Source organism: Perissodus microlepis, chromosome 17, assembly GCF_051167445.1.
Source record: "Perissodus microlepis isolate ML-2025 ecotype Zambia chromosome 17, ASM5116744v1, whole genome shotgun sequence".
Taxonomy (NCBI): domain Eukaryota; kingdom Metazoa; phylum Chordata; class Actinopteri; order Cichliformes; family Cichlidae; genus Perissodus; species Perissodus microlepis.
The window spans coordinates 38,573,251-38,593,072 of record NC_140477.1 but is presented as its reverse complement, the minus strand read 5'-3'; the positions used below and the strand labels follow the sequence as shown (position 1 = coordinate 38,593,072).

At 46.0% G+C, this 19,822-nt stretch overlaps 1 protein-coding gene and 1 pseudogene across 5 annotated transcripts; both read right to left on the bottom strand.

The window, feature by feature from the left end:
- Positions 1 to 4: 4 nt before the first annotated feature.
- LOC146370113 (zinc finger protein 277-like) lies at positions 5 to 4,558 on the bottom strand (annotated as a pseudogene). Its single transcript, XR_014797340.1, has 9 exons — positions 3,337 to 4,558; positions 2,598 to 2,813; positions 2,229 to 2,317; positions 2,033 to 2,115; positions 1,703 to 1,794; positions 881 to 991; positions 665 to 797; positions 473 to 540; positions 5 to 38 (listed from the first exon to the last, which is right to left on the bottom strand). The product of XR_014797340.1 is annotated as a zinc finger protein 277-like (transcript).
- Positions 4,559 to 4,775: 217 nt separating this feature from the next.
- LOC146370112 (uncharacterized) lies at positions 4,776 to 17,754 on the bottom strand. 4 transcript variants are annotated; one of them, XM_084910049.1, is made up of 2 exons: positions 17,064 to 17,754; positions 4,776 to 16,762 (listed from the first exon to the last, which is right to left on the bottom strand). In XM_084910049.1, exon 2 carries the CDS (start codon positions 10,329 to 10,331, stop codon positions 7,689 to 7,691), a length of 2,643 nt encoding a protein of 880 aa, XP_084766175.1. In that variant the 5' UTR covers positions 10,332 to 16,762; positions 17,064 to 17,754; the 3' UTR covers positions 4,776 to 7,688. The 4 variants fall into 4 exon arrangements, with proteins under 4 accessions (XP_084766175.1, XP_084766176.1, XP_084766177.1 ...); XM_084910050.1 differs by having other exon boundaries at positions 4,776 to 15,322; XM_084910051.1 differs by having other exon boundaries at positions 4,776 to 12,419.
- Positions 17,755 to 19,822: the final 2,068 nt, after the last annotated feature.

The window sequence follows — 19,822 nt, the reverse complement described above, 5'->3', positions numbered from 1 at the left end:
CCAATCACTGCGGACGATGCGGAGATGAAACGAGCAGACTGAAAGCATTCACGCAGGATCAGAGGAGGAGTAGGAAGCGGACTTGATTTAAACTTTTGTATCCAGGCTGACACAGTAAATAAGAATATTCTCAGGAGGGACAACCCGAGGTTCAGTATCTGGGATCGAGCCGGGGATCAAACCTCCAACCTTTCGCTGTACCTCCTGATCCACAGCTACCCCGAGCTCACAGCACCTGGTTCAGCACCTGGTTAGCGCTGGAGATCAAGCGTGCTCAGACTGGTGATGTCGTGTTGGTTTAAAATAAACGTTACAGCCACTAACTGCACCATCTGGTGGTAAAAACTGGTATTACACGCAAGTGCAGCCCGGCCCGGTTTTTGCCTTTAACACGACACAGAGCAGTCTGTATGACATGAATCAGGACACTTTAGTTAATGCCGTCCTCACAGAGCTACATGAGGATACTTACTCATCCTCATCATCCGCCAGCTCACGGTCATCTTCGCTTTGCACCTCCTCCCACGTTTTTCCCAGTTCCTGACAGGACAGGAGGGACGCTTTAAAATCAGAACAATACATTCAGGTAGTGCGTTTGCTTCTACAGAACTGCTTCGTTTATCCTGACGTGGAAGCGTGTGGCGAGTGTGTCGCTGGGCTTTACCAGGTAGTTGATGACGTAGAAGCGGTCGTACTCGTGGTTTTTGGCGCTGATGCGGCGGTGAGCTTTTTTCCTCATGTGATCCTTCAGCGTGGTTTTATCTCGAAACTTTTTCTCGCAGTACAGACACTGCAGACTGAAGCGAGGGCAGCAAAATGAAAAGGCGCGCGAAGCAAAACAAAACTTAACGCTGTGAATAAAAAGCAACGATTAGCGTACCTGTCCAGTTTGTCCTGCAGCGTGTCGAGGAACTCGCTGCAGTAGACGATGTTGTCCGGCAGTCCGATGCTGAAGGAATGCTCTCTGGCCATGTGGTTCAGCAGAGACGACCTGGAAACAGCACGTGGAGCCATTTTTAATAAACAAAAGAAAACATCAGCTGACATCATCACTGTTAGCACTGCGCTGCAGTCCTTTGGGCTTCGTCCAGAAGTTCCCATTTGGACAAGACTTCAAGATCCACGCAGCGTGCCCATAGTGGCAGACAGAGGGAAGCAGCCTCTCTCGCCATGGGCCGCTGCATGTCCAAATGTGAGGAGACCCGGAGCGGACACGGGTTATGTCTCTCGGCGTCCTCCCACAAGGAGCTGGAGGTGGTGCCTGTGCAGAGGGAGGCCGAGCATCTGCGAACCAACACAGTGACTGAAAATGGATGGATGGAAGCTTAACTGGAGGTAAAGACACAGATCCACACAAGAACTGTGGTAAACACCAGTGAGAAGCCAGTCACACCTTCATGCCATTCATGAACCAGCGCACACCTGCACAGGTCTGAGACCTGACCCTTAGCAGAAGAGGAAGAAGGATGAGGAGCTGCACTGGTCTCAGATCAGCTTCTTGGTTCAGGTTCAGACATGTCACTGAATGATGTTTATGGAATTATGCCTCAAAGCAGCTTTTTGGGGGTTGGATCATAAGAGGATGACTACAGGAAGCAAAGAAGCTTTAAGTCACATGATTTCAGGAAGCTCTACCTTCTGTCTGCTTTAATCTAACACACGTGAGGTTTCCAGGACTGATGGGAATCCTGCGGCGCTTTACCTGTTTCCCGTGAACTCTTCGCTGCAGAACATGCAGAGACGATGGAAGCTGCTGTCGTCTCGCTCCTTCGGCTGCTGCTCCAGGACCTCCTCCTGTGGGAGCACAGAAGAAGAGCTCAGAGGAATTCTTCAGAAAACTACCTCAGAGTGCTCAGATATTTAAAGTGCAGAGCTTACAACGACACAAAGCGTGTAAAATCATCACTCAAATCTGCAATTTTTCTGATTTTTCCTGATTTTCAGACTTTGCCTCAAAATAAAGTTTAAAAGAAACGAAACTTCCAGCAGCACAAGATTCACTCAGGATGCTCCGAGTGTCACGTCTCCTCACCAGTCGTTTCTGCTGCAGCTTCTCTCGGAGGACTCTGTCTTCTGGAAGGACGTCACACAGCAGGAAGTAGTCCTCCTGCTCCTCTGTCAGGTCAGCGAGGAAGAAGAGTTTTTAATGAGTCATTAATCAGAGCTGGAGGAAGTGTACGTGGTTCACTTTGAAAGGTCAGGTCCTCTGTGGGTTTGAGTGAACTCACCGACTGGGCCCGTGGAGTTGGTTTTGATGACGCTGCAGAAATCTGTGACCGGCTGCTCGAGGAATCTGCCCTTCCAGTACAGCAAGTACCTGATGGAGGAAACTCGTCAGTAAAAACCGCAGCCGACTCACAGCCAGGTTTACCGGCGCACAGAAACACTTCGTCACGGTTCATAAAAGCAGCACACTAACAGGCGTGGACATGCTGGACTTGTTGTATATATGTATACTTGTAAGGTAAGGGTTTCCCCCCATCACCCCAAATAATTACAGTAAGTCTTTGGTGAAATGATCGAGTTCCAAATGCTAAAAACATCCAAACGTGTTCCCGAGAGTTAAACGAGTGAGCCGGAGCATGTGTGGCTCGCACTTTGGGACGTCTGCGATGAGTTTGACGTCGGCGATGACAAGCTTGTGCTCCATCAGCAGGTGTCTGAGGAGGACGTCTTTCTGCGGCGGTGGGACGGACTCAGAGCAGAACAGGCAGACCAGCGGCTCGGAGCCGGGACATTGAACACCGGGAGGGCTGGAGGTGTCAGCCGGCTGCTCAGGGAAACACACAGCGGCTCCAGAATGCTGTCCTTACCTGAGAAAGCAGAAGAGAGACTACACCTTATATACCACACACACACTCTACTCCAGACCAGGTGAGTCAAAACCAAGCGGAAGCGAGAATGTACAGCCTGGCATGAAGAAGCATTTCCCTCTGATCTACAAAAATCTGTCTGTATACAATTATTTTCATCACCCGTGGGGACAAAACTATGATCTAAAAGTTAAAAAAATTAATTAATTAATTAAATAACTCATTAATCGAGCTCGGACTTTACACGCTGTTAAATCCTGAATAAACTTCACAGCTGTCAGACTGAGTGTACTGACTGAATATAGAGATTGCTGTATAATCAGAGTTAGCAGCCCAGCTATTTCCTAGCCTGCTAGCTTAGCCGGGCGGTTTCCCGCCTGCTTTTCTGATTTTTTTTTTAGCCTTTTTTCTGCTGATTGTGAATTCCCACAGACTCGGAGAGTCACCGACACCCAAAGCTTTGCACGCAGACCACCAGATATCAGCATTAAAGCCGCGGACACGTTTAAAAAGTCACACTTACCGTCTTTACTCGGCTCGCTGGCGGCCATGTCTGGTGTCACGTGGTGCAAATAACACAAATCGAACCAATCGGAGGCCGTAAAATGCCAACGAAGCGCCTTCGCGGACCCCCGGTAAAACACGAATTAGAAAAGGTGCATTCAAGTGGTTCAAGGAAATATGAAAACTTAAGTTTCGAAAGCTGAAGGTTAATTAATGTGAATGAAGTTGACTAACATGTAACATTGGACGTTGTTGCATATATATAGCAAAGAATATAAATCACATGAACACTCAGATCCTCAAGATATACCTGAGAGTGTTCTCTGAACATGAAAGTTTAGTGTTCATAAATCCCCATTTACAGGGAGTGCAGAATTATTAGGCAAATGAGTATTTTGTCCACATCATCCTCTTCATGCATGTTGTCTTACTCCAAGCTGTATAGGCTCGAAAGCCTACTACCAATTAAGCATATTAGGTGATGTGCATCTCTGTAATGAGAAGGGGTGTGGTCTAATGACATCAACACCCTATATCAGGTGTGCATAATTATTAGGCAACTTCCTTTCCTTTGGCAAAACTTGGCACAGGACTTGACAGGCTCAGAAAAGTCAAAAATAGTGAGATATCTTGCAGAGGGATGCAGCAGTCTCAAAATTGCAAAGCTTCTGAAGCGTGATCATCGAACAATCAAGCGTTTCATTCAAAATAGTCAACAGGGTCGCAAGAAGCGTGTGGAAAAACCAAGGCGCAAAATAACTGCCCATGAACTGAGAAAAGTCAAGCGTGCAGCTGCCAAGATGCCACTTGCCACCAGTTTGGCCATATTTCAGAGCTGCAACATCACTGGAGTGCCCAAAAGCACAAGGTGTGCAATACTCAGAGACATGGCCAAGGTAAGAAAGGCTGAAAGACGACCACCACTGAACAAGACACACAAGCTGAAACGTCAAGACTGGGCCAAGAAATATCTCAAGACTGATTCTTCTAAGGTTTTATGGACTGATGAAATGAGAGTGAGTCTTGATGGGCCAGATGGATGGGCCCGTGGCTGGATTGGTAAAGGGCAGAGAGCTCCAGTCCGACTCAGACGCCAGCAAGGTGGAGGTGGAGTACTGGTTTGGGCTGGTATCATCAAAGATGAGCTTGTGGGGCCTTTTTGGGTTGAGGATGGAGTCAAGCTCAACTCCCAGTCCTACTGCCAGTTTCTGGAAGACACCTTCTTCAAGTAGTGGTACAGGAAGAAGTCTGCATCCTTCAAGAAAAACATGATTTTCATGCAGGACAATGCTCCATCACACGCGTCCAAGTACTCCACAGCGTGGCTGGCAAGAAAGGGTATAAAAGAAGAAAAACTAATGACATGGCCTCCTTGTTCACCTGATCTGAACCCCATTGAGAACCTGTGGTCCATCATCAAATGTGAGATTTACAAGGAGGGAAAACAGTACACCTCTCTGAACAGTGTCTGGGAGGCTGTGGTTGCTGCTGCACGCAATGTTGATGGTGAACAGATCAAAACACTGACAGAATCCATGGATGGCAGGCTTTTGAGTGTCCTTGCAAAGAAAGGTGCCTAATAATTATGCACAGTAATAGTCACCTGCACACACAGATATCCCCCTAAAATAGCTAAAACTAAAAACAAACTAAAAACTACTTCCAAAAACATTCAGCTTTGATATTAATGAGTTTTTTGGGTTCATTGAGAACATGGTTGTTGTTCAATAATAAAATTATTCCTCAAAAATACAACTTGCCTAATAATTCTGCACTCCCTGTATTAACATTACATTAGCATAAGTTTCCTCCCCTCTATTACAAATTTTTAAAGGAAATGTTATTTGTGAATGTGTACCATGTGTACAGGTGTAAGGTTCCCTAAAATAAAAGTCTGAAAATAACATTTGAGTTTCTGTACAGGGGGGCACAAGAAGGCTGGATATGGTGCAAATTCTTAAATAAATGACCCAAGTTTTATACGTGAAGTCAGTTTTAAGGTGGAGTGGCTGCTGATGACACACAGCTCATCATCCAGCTTGGATTCGGGAATTCACTGTAAGCACGTTGTGGTCAAAGACCACTGGGGGGCACAAACAGCTCAGTGTTCATCCTGCAGTCTGATTCACTCTCAGGTTTGGTGCTGTTATTCTCAAAAAAACAAAAACAAACTATAGATAAAAGCAATGACAGCAATACTGCATAAATTATAAACCTTTCTCCCTTTAAGCACAGAATGAAAATATGAAAACACACTGTCAGCTGTTTTTTTTTTAATATTGCAAATACATACGTGATGTGATGTCATGCCATGGTGATAATCTCATATATGTTATTATGACTCTGTAATCACCGAAAAGTGCTCACAGTCAGTCTTTGTGACTGCAGTTTTTTAGTCCAGCATAAAAACCAAAGTACACTTTGAACCAGTATATAAAAAATATTTTGAGTTTTAAAAGTTCATGTTCACTGGCGCACACACTACCAGACACTCCTTCTCCATGCTTCATGGTGGGAACCATGCATGTAGAGACCATCGTTCACCTTTGTGGAACCAAAGATCTCAAATTTGGACTCATCACACCAAAGCACAGATGGTCTAATGTCCATTCCTTGTGTTTCTTGGCCCAAACTAATCTCCTCTGCTTGCTATTTGACCATAAAGGCCTGAGTCACACAGTCTCCTCTGAACAGCTGATGTAGAGATGTGTCTGTTACTGGAGCTCTATGTGGCATTTATCTGGGCTCTAATCTGAGTAGCTGTTGACTTGTGATTTCTGAGGCTGGTGGATGAATGTATCCTCAGCAGCAGAGAGGACTCTGGGTCTTGCTTTCCTGGGGCGGTCCTCGTGTGAGCCAGTTTCTTCGTAGCGCTTTATGGTTTTTGTGAAGTTTTTGCAATTTCCTGGACTGACTGACCTTCAGTTCTTAAAGTAATGACAGACTGTTGTTTCCTTCGCTGATTGGTTCTTGCCATAATATGAATTCTAACAGTTGTCAAATAGAGCTGTCAGCTGTGTACTATGCCTGCACAATAAATCGAAAATTTATTGTCATCGCAATATCAGCCTGTGCGATGGGCCCATTGCAAAAGACGGCGTAAACTGCGATAATTGGGTACCTTAAAATGTTTACACACATGCTTTAAAGAATTTGCCAATCAAAGAACCCCCTTTACACATTAGACCAGTCGAATAGAGCCCTTCACGGCATTAACCAATCAAATGGATTAGAGGCCCGCCTCCTACGTAGGTGGGGAGCGAACAACGCTGCAGCAACGAGTCAGTTGTAATGGCTGAGAGCGAGACGCATGACGAGAACGCTACTGACTATGAACTCGTGGCTAAAAAAAAATAGTACCTCGCTTATTTGGAGGTACTTTGGATTTGGTAAAGACGACGTTCTCCAAACACAGGTGCTCTGCAACACTTGCCGAACACTTGTGGCAACCACCAGAGGAAACACGACTAATCTCCACCATCATCTTCAATACAACCACAGAGAACAGTTTGAAGAGTTCCAGAAAGACAGGGCTAGCCAAACAAAGGTTGCTAATGTTAAGACAAAGAGCGCAGCAGTCCAACAGCCGTCTCTGTATCAGAGTTTTTCAAGTGCAACTCCTTATGAGAAAACGTCGAAGCGCTACAAAGAAATAACAGAGGCCATTACACATTTTTTGACAAAGACATGATGCCTATAAATACAGTTAGCAGAGAGGGCTTCACCAGTCTGATACATAAAGTGGACCGGAGATACCGCATCCCCTCACGAAACTACTTTTCCCATGTCGCCATTCCACAAATGTACGAAACATGCCGGAAGACCGTCACGTTTGAACTGAGCCAAGCTGAAAACTACGCAAGCGCTACAGACCTATGGTCAAGTCGTACAACGGAGCCATATATGAGTTTCACAGTGCACTTCTTCACCGAAGACTTTGAACTGAAAACACGGTGTCTAGAGACTGTGTGTTTTCCAGACTCTCACACTAGTGAAAATATAGCCCGTGTATTACGTGAGGTGCTAGCCAGCTGGGATCTTCAAATTCAAATTCAAATTCAAATTCAAATTTTATTTGTCACACACACACAACCATACACAGTATGACATGGGGGTGAAATGCTTGTAGCTGTACAATGCCCGACCATTAAATGACAGAAGAAAAAGTTTTACGATATTTACAATTTACAGGTTAATACAAAATTTACAAATTAACTTAGGAATTTACAGTAAAGAATGTGCAAATAGCAGAAGAGATTATAAAGATTATAAATTATAGGAATTATAGGATTATAGGAAATGTGTGGTGGTGCATGTGGTGATGTGTGTGAGAGTCCAGTCTTATAGTGACGTGTGTGGGAGAGTCCAGTCCTACACCTGGTTCAGGGCCCGAATAGCCTGGGCGAAGAAGCTCCTCCTCATTCTCTCTGTTTTGGCCTTAAGGGAGCGGAAGCGCTTCCCAGACCTCAACAGTGAGAAGAGTCCATTGTTGGGATGGGAGAGGTCCATCATAATCTTCCTAGCTTTGGACTTGCACCGCTTGGTGTAGATGGACAGCAGGTCAGGGAGCTCTGATTGAATGATGCGTTCGGCTGAGCGCACCACTCTTTGCAGATCTCGTCTGTCCTGCTTGGTGCTGTTCCCAAACCAGGTGCAGATGTTTGCCGTCAGGATGCTCTCGATGGTGCAGGAGTAAAAGTTCTTGAGCACCTTCAGTGGCAGATGGAAGTCTCTAAGTCTTCTGAGGAAGAAGAGACGCTGACGGGCTTTCTTAACCAGGGTGTTGATGTGGCAGGACCATGACAGGTCCTGAGTGATGTGGACACCCAGGTATCGGAAACTGTCCACTCTCTCCACTGGCGTGCCACTGATGATGAGGGGTTTGTAATTCCTCGCCTGCTTTGTAGTGAAGTCCACGATCAGCTCCTTAGTCTTGCTGATGTTTAGGAGGAGGTTATTCTCCTGGCACCAGGTCTCCAGGTTCCTAATCTCCTCCAGGTAGGCCGTCTCGATGTTGTCGGAGATCAGGCCCACAACAGCAGTGTCGTCAGCAAACTTGACAATGGAGGTGGTGTCTGATGTGGCTACACAGTCATAAGTGTACAGTGAGTACACCAGGGGGCTTAAAACACAGCCCTGAGGCGCTCCAGTGCTGAGTGAGATGGAGGGGGAGACTTGTTTTCCCACCCTCACTGATTGGGGTCTGTCTGTGAGGAAGTTGAGGATCCACTGACACAGTGATGAGCTGAGTCCTAGATCCGTCAACTTGGTGAAAAGCTTAGAGGGAATTATTGTGTTGAATGCTGAACTGTAGTCCACGAACAGCATCCTAACATAATTCCCTCTGCCAGTGTCCAGGTGACTCAGGGATGTGTGGAGCAGGTGAGATATGGCATCGTCTGTGGAACGATTAGTCCGGTAAGCAAACTGAAGCGAGTCGATGGTGGCAGGAAGTGAAGAAGTGATGTGATCTCTCATCAGTCTTTCAAAACACTTCATCACAATTGAAGTCAGTGCTACTGGAGGGTAGTCACTGTGGCAAGCGGGCTGTTGTTTCTTTGGGACAGGAACAATAATGGACTGTTTGAAGCACGTGGGAACCACAGCTTGGGCCAGGGAGAGGTTGAAGATCTCCGTGAACACCGGTGCTAGCTGGTCAGCGCAGGCTCTAAGGACCCGGCCAGGGATTGCATCTGGTCCTGCTGCCTTCCTGGTGTTCACCCTCCTGAAGGTGTTCCTCACGGCATGCTCTGTGATGACGAATGCATTTTCTTCACTGGTGCACTCCGAGCGCGCGCAGCCGTTTGTTGTTTTAATTGCTGCGGTGTCGAAGCGAGCATAAAACGTGTTCAGCTCATCAGCCAGTGAAGCATCAGCATTCATCACAGAAGAAGCTGGTCGTTTATAGTCCGTTATAGTCCGCAGTCCTTTCCACAGGCTCCTAGAGTCGCACTGTCGTAGCTGTGACTCTAGTTTTTCCCCGTAGCTCCGCTTTGCCTTTCTGACCGCGCTGCGCACGTTGTAGGACGCAGCCTTGTATAGGTCCATATTACCGGAGACGAGCCCTTCATTGTAGGCAGCGGTGCGTGATCTCAGAGCGTCGCGGATGTTTTTATCCACCCACGGCCTCTGGTTGGGAAACGTTCGGATGATAGTTCTTTCTGCTGTGTCGTCCGCTAGTTTCCCGATAAATCCCACAACCGCTTCCGTAAACATGTTGATGTCATCAGAGCTGCGCCGAAACATGTCCCAGTCTGCGTCATCCAGTGCGTCCTGCAGCGCGGCCACTGATTGGTCCGTCCAGCGAGCGACCTCCCTCCTGATTGGTGGTTGCTGCTTTAGCCTTTGTTTGTAAGCAGGCATGAGGAAGATGGCGGCATGGTCCGATTTTCCAAATGCCGGCAGGGGCTGAGCCTTGTAACAGTTCTTGAACGGGGTGTAGCAGTGGTCTAATGTCCTAGTGCCCCGGGTGGGGCAGTTGATGTGCTGGTGAAGGTTGTGAAATGTCCGTTTGAGATTCACTCTGTTAAAATCTCCCATAACAATGAGTGCGGCATCTTGGTGAAGTGTTTGTTGATGTGTGAGAGCCTCATGTAGCTCACATACGGCAGTGTCCGAGTCCGCGTGAGGCGGAATGTAAACAGTGCAGGCAATGACCGCAGTGAATTCCCGAGGGAGATAGAAAGGGCGACATTTAACGATCAAAAGCTCCAGATTGGGCGAGCAAGAGCGTGTGAGTGGGGAGATGTTTGTGCTGTCGCACCATCTGTTGTTCACCATCAAACACACTCCACCACCTCTTTTCTTCCCCGACTCCATTGTCCTGTCCATGCGGTAAACCGAAAAGAACCCCATCGGCTGCACGGCGTGGTCTGGTATCGCTGGGTTCAGCCAAGTCTCGGTGAAGCAGAGGAGGTTGCAGTCCCGAATGTCTCTCTGGAACTTGATTCTGGCTGTGAGGTCATCAAGCTTGTTCTCGATGGATTGAACATTGGCTAGCAGGATACTGGGCATGGGTGCGCGGTGTGCGCGAGCCCGTAGCCTGTTCCTGATGCCGGCTCGCTTACCTCGAGGCCGTCGCTTAGTGTCGCCGCGTCCTTTGTTCTCTCTCAGGATCTTAAAGAAGACCCAAAATTTTTTATGGGGGCAATGTTTCAATGTTAAAGTGCACTTTGTTGTTACACTGCTAATACAGCAGCTTTTTTAAATAAAACTGTTGCAGTAAAACGGAAATTATGTATTCAGGGTTTTTTTTGTTTGTTTTGCTATTTATTTTATCGCAAGTCATATCATTATCGCAATATTGATCACAGTTATCGCACATCGCAGGTTTTCCTAATATCGTGAAGCCCTACTGTGTACCAACCTGACTTCTAGTCCCAACCAGATTCAGAAGGCAAGAAATTCCAGGATTCCAGCTTTGGAGTTAACACACCTGTGAAGTGAAACCATGTCAGATGATTACACCATGAAGCTCGCTGAGAGAAGGCCGAGGGTTTAATTCCATGTGTTCATCCATAGTTTTGACGCCTCCAGTGAAAATCTGTAAATAGTCATTAAAATAAAGAAGAACCATTATATTTATATAAATATTATATATTTGTTTATATTTATATATTGTTATTTATGTTTTTGCATATTTTAGTACTTATTTTTGAGAATTTCTTGTCCTATTAATTGTAGTTATTTGTAATGTTTTACTCGTTGTTTGGTAGCATTCTGCAATACTGAGACCTGAGGATCTCACGGTCTGTGTGGCAGACCGTGGGGATGCGGGAGAAAGGACCTGAATGCTGGACTCTGTGCAGTAAACAGTGCGTTTATTTACAGTGAAGTAAATGTAACACACAACAAATCTCCAGTGCGCTCCCACGACTCCCGTGTCGTGCCTTCTTCCAAGTGTCTGTACTCTGCTCCCGAGTCTCCGCACTCTCCGTGCAAAAACAAAATCCTCTAGCAAACAGAACCCCTAATCCCAACAGTTTCAAAGTCCGACCGCACGTCCAGCAGCGGTGTCAAAACAGTCCCCAAAAAACTGAAAAAACCAACCGCAGTTCTGACGGTGGCATCCCAAAGTTTTGGCAGCTGGCCCGATGGACGGTGACGGCAGGAAAACAGCTCGAGTGGCCTGCCACAGGTCTGGCAGCGGTGGCATAGCAGTTCTGGTGGCCGGCCAGTGATCTGATGACAGCCTTGTAGTAGGTCCAGCCACGTAAGAGCTCCGATGGCCCATGGCGAAGCACTGCAGGTGGTTTGTGACGTGCAGGCCGTGCTGGACGGTGACGTGCAGGCCGTGCTGGTCCCTCCGGCGCGCTGATCTCCTGCTCGGGCAGAGCGCGTCCATCACAGCTGCCAACAGTTGAACCGATGGTGAAGATGGTGTGGCAGCTGCAGGCAGTGGAAATGATGGTGGTGTAGCAGCCACTGGGGGTAGATTGGACAGTGATGCAGCAGCAACAGGTAGGTGAAGTGATGGTGGCGGTTGAGCAGGTGTGGAGACCTCCAACTGAGGTCTCCAACATCATAGACACAGGAACAGCAGCACAATGCAGAAACAAACACATATCATATAAAAAGAGTCATAAATGCTCATGGACCCTGGGTCGCTCAGACCCAGGTCCTGGACAGAGAATCTGTTTTTCATTCATATCATGTCAAATGGCTGAATGACAGTGAAGCTGAGTCTGAGATCTCTTCTGCTTTAATTATTTGTGGCACAAATTTAAAAAGTTTCTGGAAACATCCCTCAGAGGTTTTGGTCCATGTTGACATGACATCATCACACGGCCACTGCAGATCCATGATGTGAATTTCCTGTTCAACCAAATTACATTCAACTCAGTTCACTTTTATTTATACAGCAAAAAATCCCAACAACAGTTGCCTCCAGGTACTTTATATTGTAGAGTAAGAACCTTATGATAATAAAGAGAAAAAAGAGAAACTCCAACAATGAGATGTGGGAAAGCACTTTGGCGACAGTGGGAAGGAAAAACTCCCTTTTAACAGGAAGAAACCTCCAGCAGAACCAGGCTCAGGGAGGGGCGGGGCCATCTGCTGTGATTGGTTGGGGTGAGAGAAGGAAGACAGGATAAAGACATGCTGTGGAAGAGAGACAGAGATTAATAACAGATATGATTCAATGCAGAGAGGTCTGTTAACACATAGTGCAGACCTTCCCAAAGTGTGGGGCCCGCCCCCTAGGGGGGGTGCAGAGCCATTGCAGGGGGGGCGCGGCATGAAAGAGGGGGGGAAACAAAACGCTTGGACACTGCTAGCACGGGGCAGCCACAGAAACGCAAAGCAGGAGATGAAGCATAGCTGAATATGTTTCCAAACCAACTTCATTCTAAGCCAAAGACTAGAAAATATGGTGAAGCAAATCTTCCCTTTGGGTTCACCTGCACAAGTGCCGAGGTAGGTCTCCCTGCAGAATTGGATTTCCCTGTGTCGGGAGCAGCGCTGGGCTGTTCAAATCACGGACAAACAGGATCCCACAGCTGTTTATGTTTTTGAATCCATTTTGAAAATTGTATTGACAGCAATGTTGAATATTATTACACATGAAAAAAACAACTGCACGTAAAATAATCACACCGTGACGCCTCTGCCTTTGTAAATGGAGGGACAGTAACTGCGTGTATGTAACTGTGTAAAACCTGCAGATAGTCAGATTAACAGTATTGTGTCTCTATCTGCCATTCTGCAATTCATCTCATGTAAACAATAACGTGGCGCACAGCATGACGTGAAAAACGGCACATAGCTTTGACGTCGCGCGACGAACTCTGTATTCCTCGTCCACGCGTAAACGCAAAAAAGGGGTTTTAAAAAATCTCCGTTTTCGGTGATTCGAGACGCCGTTTACGTGGACGAAACTGCTGCGTTTCCAAAAATCCCCGTGTAGGTGTGGACGTAGCGTAAAAGAGTTAGTAGTTTATTTCCTTACTACCTGTAATTTATTGCAGATTACTTGTATTTGCTTAATTTTTAGTAAATGTTTGAGGTGTGAAATAAACCGCAATGGAGAAAAATATGGGTGTGTGTGGTTGGAGGATTTGTGCGCGTGCGGGGAGGGGGGGCGCAAACATTTTTCTTGTAAACAAAGGGGGGCCCAGCAAAAAAAGTTTGGGAACCACTGACATAGTGAGTGAAGAAGAAACACCCAGTGCATCATGGGAATCCCCCAGCAGCCTACACCTATTGCAGCATAACTAAGGGAGGATTCAGGGTCACCTGGTCCAGCCCTAACTATATGCTTTAGCAAAAAGGAAAGTTTGAAGCCTAATCTTAAAAGTAGAGATAGTGTCTGTCTCCTGAATCCAAACTGGAAGCTGGTTCCACAGAAGAGGGGCCTGAAAACTGAAGGCTCTGCCTCCCATTCTACTTTTAAATACTCTAGGAACAACAAGTAGGCCTGCAGTGTGACAGCAAAGTGCTCTAATAGGGTGATATGGTACTGTGGGGTCATAAGTAATAAGTATGATTTAGTCTGATGCTTGCAGTGTTAGTGCAAACAAAATGGAAGGAAACAATAATCAAAGCAATCTGGATTCTTCCAGCAGTGTCACTAGCACAGATGTAGTCATGGACAGGTGTGACACAGATGTTTCTGATGCCCCTCGTGGTTCTGTCAGGACATCATTAGAGTGACATGAAAACCTTCAGATGTTATGATGTTACTCTTTCAAACCCTTTCACCGCCCTCGCTCTCTCTCTCCTTCTGGAGGTGGTGCTCTCTTGGCCTTCCTGCGGCTCCTCGTTCTGCTCGGCCGCTCAGGTGCGCTCAGGTGCTGCATTATTCACACCGAGCCCGGGGGCTCTAATTAAACCCTGGAGAGAAGCGAGGCGAGGCAGCCTCCGTCAGCCTGGATATGATGAGGATTTCTGATTTAGACCGTGACTTCAGCACGAGCCGCATCAATCTTCTTTTTTTTCTCCCTCCAAGCTTGAACACTGTAACTCAGAGAGCGCAGGGTTCCTGATGCTTCAGGTGAAGCAAAAGCAGGTTTGGAGGCCTGGACGTCCACACCGAAGCTCAGAGTGCTAAAATATCCACACAGCAGCAAACCAAGTGTGCCTGACTGCTTCTAAACGGAATCACTGCATCCCAGTGTCTCAGTTTACTGTGACAAACCTCTTCTATCTGCATACACAGAACATCACAACAAGCTGAATCAAGTCTACTTTTGCAAAGAGATGTGGGACTTTTACAGATTTAATTTGTTGTAACATGCTGGCCGTCTCACATCCCTGAGTCTGTCTGAGAGGGTCTGGAAGCTCTGGGGGGGGGGGAGGATTATTGACCCTGTGCACGAGAAAATGCTAACTTCCTGGTTTGAGACCGGATGTGGGGTTGTACATTTCCGGTAGCTTAACTTTGCGGTCAATTGCTACTGCGAAGATATACTCCAAAATCATGTCCAAAACTCGAAAACGGAAAGATCGCGTTAAGTTACAAAGAGCAGAAGGTGGGAACACTCACCACTGTTGTGTCATAAAAAATCTAATGATCAATTTTGACGTTTAAAGAGTTTAGATCGATCAGTTGTTTACATCACTCAACACAAGCAGAACTGCATCACTGCAGCAGAAGACACATCGTCCACATTCAGAAGCACATCTCTGTATAGTGACTGGTCTTGTGATTTAAACAGGCAAATGTTCAGCATTCAAACTACAGGTGAACAATAGTCAAACCAGATGTTTCCCCGTTATGTTGATATCAGCTAGTCAAGTACACACCTACACAGCATGTTAACAAACCGTGAAAAAAGCCACACAAAAAATGAACGATTGCTGGTAAGGGTTTCTATACATTAGTAGTTACGAAGGGTATGTTGTGACTTACCTTCAAAATTACAGCGGTCCCTCGCTAATAACGCGGTTCACCTTTCACCTCGCTGTTTCACAGATTTTTTTAGTGCAAGTTTGCACGTTTTTTTTACGTCACATTGTGTCCTGCATCCTGATCGCTGCAGACGATCTCCTCCGTGACGTCTCTCCTGTACAGTACAGAATCGCTGCATCGATCGCTAGCAGTGTGACTCTGGAGTGCAGTGCTGTATGTCCACGATGTCCACGAAACGTTTTGTACCGTCAAAAAATAAAATTGGCTACTTGATTTCACCTATCGCTGGTTATTTTTAGAACATAACACCCGCGATAAACGAGGGACAGCTGAGAAATATAACATTTGAATCCCTTTTCTCTTTTGCTCTGAGGCGCGGGGGAAAAATATCGACAAGTCGATGAACATCATTTACAGATATATTGGGTAAATGCCCAAGACATCTATAGAAATGTAAATCGCCGCTTGATTCATTCATTTGCTTAACTTGTTTTGGACCGTAAACAGGGCGTGAATAGGACTGTCACAGTCTGGCGAGGGCAGACTGTATGAATTGAAAAAAAGGACCCAAAATGCAGACTCCAAGGAACAGGGAACAAAACTTGAATGTTAACAAAAAGCGAGCCGTTTAATATGGCTGGTAAAAAGGTACAAACAAAGGGCAAGGCAAACTGAAGCAAAATTAACACAAACCTAAACTGGGAAATCTAAACGAACAATAAGAAAAACCTAGACAAGGAACTTGGAAGCATGGGAAACATGGCGTGGACAACAGACGACCTGACAATCACACACTGAAAACAGAGGACTTAAATACACAGGAGGTGATTAGGGGAAGTGGGAACACATGGAGGAACAGCTGACTGACATGAGCCTAATGAGGGGACAAGGGAAGTGAAACTAAATACAATGAACAAAGAACACACGACTCCTTCAAAATAAAACAGGAAACATGAGACAGACATGATAATACAAACTTGATAACATAAGACACGTAGCATGAAACACGAAGGGTGAGGGGAAACTTAAATACAGGGGAAGAAAACACAAGGAGTCTAATAACCAAATGAACTTAGATAACCTAATGAACAAAATAAACAAACTTAAAACGCTGGGTCAAAAGACCCAGGATCATGACAAGGACATCGGAAACAAAGCTCCCCACAGGAGTTTCCGCACCGGAAGTAGCATATGCTAACGTGCACATAGTCAATTCTGGAGACTCCCACCAGGTGATCTGGGAAATCACCTTCAGATTAAAAGTGGTCACCTGGACCTTTATCAACACAAGAAAGCGCTAACAATCAGTCACTAAAAGCAACAAATAGTTCAATCCAATCACCGAGCAACCACCGCTGTGTTGTCTTGTTGTCAGGAGATTGCCGTCTCATTTTAAGTTTAGCGTGACATAATGCAGCTGGAGTGTTAGGACTGCCTGAGAATATCTGTAAAACAATAAAATATTTATCAAACACAGTATTTACAAGCTGCAGTTCCTCCAACGTCCACCAGAGGCTCCAGCGGTGAGGCAGTCCCCACAGACTCCCATGTTAAAATGTCCGCCTTCAGTGGATCATTTCGTCCCTCATAGCAACTGTAGCAACGACAATGTTTTTATAAGTCACCCGTTTGAATTGTATTAAGGATTAAATTTTGCATTACTAGGGGCGTGGCCTATTTGAATGACAGGTGGATGGTGACACAGGCGAGAGCTGTCTGCTCAGCTTCACCTGACCTGGACCTCAGGACCATGTTTATGCTTTGAGTCTTCTGGAGCATTTTTAATGACATCATCTGATCAATAATAAGACTGCTGTAAAGTTACTGTACCAACAGAACGTCCAAGAAGTCCGAGCTTCAGTTTTACTGAGTGAAATTTGAAGAGTTCTACTCACCAGAACTGGAAATTGTGAATGCAGAGTTGCCATGTAGAAAAACTCCAGACTGCCCGGGTCTTTGCACTTTCTGCTAAAATAATTCTCCTGTGACGATGTTGGATTCAACAAAGATGATCGCAATCAGTGCAGCAGAACAGGAAGTACTTTATTTATTCATTACCTACATTACCCATGATGCAATTCCTTTTTGTTCTGTGACAGGAGTTTAAATGAACAAGGTGATTTTTAAAAGATGTAACCATAAAACACTTGTGTTTAATTGGTCAGACTGTCACAGCTGATGTGAGGTCGGCTTCATATCGAGAAGAGCTGATCGGTAAATATTTCCATTTACAGACTCGGCATCTTCATCCCTTCACTGTAAAGCGTAAACACTGTGCTGCCTCTCACTGTACCTGTCTTACATCAGCCTGTCGCAAGCTTCAAATTAGTGTCACTCTGTTCATCCAGGCCCCACTTTGCCTGTTTTTACACATCCTCCATGCCGGTCTTCCAGATTTATCTGCACCGTATCTCCGTTTGCAGCTGCTCTGGCCCGATCCTCTCCATTAAGCTTCCACATAATCAAATCTACTGACAGCTCGCTGCAGAAACGCTGCTTTCCTCCGGCTTTTCAAAGAACACACCACCCCCTCCGCCTGACTGCTGCTCTCCACCCGGTTCCAACCTGGATGCTGCTGGCAATGAATTGTTGCAAAGCAACCGCCTGCTCGGCACCTACACCGTTCCTCGTGTTTGGAGCCCGAGAACCTCAGAAGATGTCATGATGCGAGCTGAGTCACCCACACGGATCAGAGTCACAACAGCCACGAGGGCTCTTCTTCCTCTGCTCATTCTTTATCCAGCTCACACACACACACACACACAATGCTACACACCACAGAACTGTGTGTAACATGTTTCCTGCAGTCTAAACATCTGCAGGTGACCACCTACACCTGTGACAGTGATGTCATCAGAACAAGATCTGCATGACTGCATCCATGTCAGAACAGCTCGGGAAATCACACCAGATGTGGGTGTGCGTCATGTATTTGTAGTTTTTCTGTATTTGTAGGTTTTTTTTCTGCTGTCTGTGTTTTTGCTCCATTTGTTGCTACATTTCACGTCACTTTTCTGGTCTCAGAAAACTGTTATTTTTCTTTTGGTTACTTCATGTTTTACTTTGTTTTTCTTGTTTTGTGTAACAGTTGTGTTTTTCTTTACTGTACTGAAGGTCTGCCTGGCTGTGAGTAAATGAGTGCATGCATTGTTATGATCTTTAATTCATGTTGTTTGTAACTTTTGATCTGGATTATTTTATCCATCCATCCATCTTCTTCCGCGTATCCGGGGCCGAGTCGCGGGGGCAGCAACCTAAGAAGAGAAGCCCAGACCTCCCTCTCCCCAGCCACCTCCTCCAGCTTGTCCGCAGGAACACCAAGGCGTTCCCAGGCCAGCCGAGAGATATAATCTCTCCAGCGTGTCCTGGTTCTGGCCCGGGGCCTCTTGCAGTGGGACATGCCTAGAACACCTCACCCAGGAGGCATCCTTGTCAGACGCCCTTATCAAACCACCTCAACTGGCTCCTTTCAATGTGGAGGAGCAGCCGCTCTACTCTGAGCCCCTCCTGGATGGCCAAACTCCTTATCCTCTAAGGGAGAGGCCAGCCACTCTTCAGAGGAAGCTGATTTCTGCCGCTTGTATCCGCAATCTCGTTCTTTCGGTCACTACCCACAGCTCGTGACCATAGGTGAGGGTAGGGACGTAGATCAACCGTTAAATTGAGAGCTTCGCTTTTACTCTCAGCTCTCTCTTCACCATGATGGACTGTGTTGAAGGGTTTTTTTTATGTTGTAATATAATATATTATGGTCCGTAAATTTATCCGGCTTTGTTAATCTACTGTGTTGTTGTAAAGTGTTGGTAGATGTCGTAAATTGGGTTGTGTTGGGCCACCATGTGGTCACATTAGGTTAGGTGGGTACTCAGTAGGTGGAGCAAGAGTCTTCTGACTGTGGTAGTTTATAGTTGTTTTAGGTATAACACCAGGAAAATGGGGTAAGCCTGAGTTAACTTAGTGACTTTGTAACTGGCTTTGTGTGACTGCTTAACTTGACCACCAATGTCAGGGTAAGTAAATCCAGAAAGATGCTCTGGGATTTGAAATACAGGATCCTGTGGCTTGTGGATGACTTGCTGATTTTGTCAGATAACGATGACAGATTACCTTTAAGCTCTACCTGTGAACACTGGATATCTTCCAATTTTTCTCAGCCTTGTTGCAATGGTAGTAAAGAAGGTGTAGGGGAAATAATTTGCATAATTTCAAGGCACACCAGAGGGCAAAATGTACACCTGTATTCATGTCTGTCCAAAAGATGCTCCGTGCAGCCTTCCATGTTGGATCTTCTTTTGATCATAGCATCTTTCGAAAGTCTTTACCCAGTTTGAGACAGTTTCTCTGCTGTGCAGTGAGCTCCATCCGCCATCATCTTATTAAACACACATTCCAACAAACGTTCACAGCGGGAGCGCCTTTGATCGCTGGCATCTACACTTGGCCGACTTCTCCGATCACCCTCTCAGGTGCAGGGCAGCTGATAAATCCAGAAAATATCAGTAAAGAGGAAGAAAGAGTGTTTGTGGAAAGAAGAGAGCAAAAACACACCAAATGCCCCCATCAACCCACACCCAATACACTAATATAGATTATGTACAGGCTGCTCTCCATATGCAGACTGAAATTATTGAACAGTTGTTGATTTGTTGCTCAG

Bases quoted from the DNA above. Each gene is read 5' to 3' on its own strand.
- LOC146370112 (XM_084910049.1), bottom strand. From the start codon at position 10,331: ATGCCCAGTATCCTGCTAGCCAATGTTCAATCCATCGAGAACAAGCTT.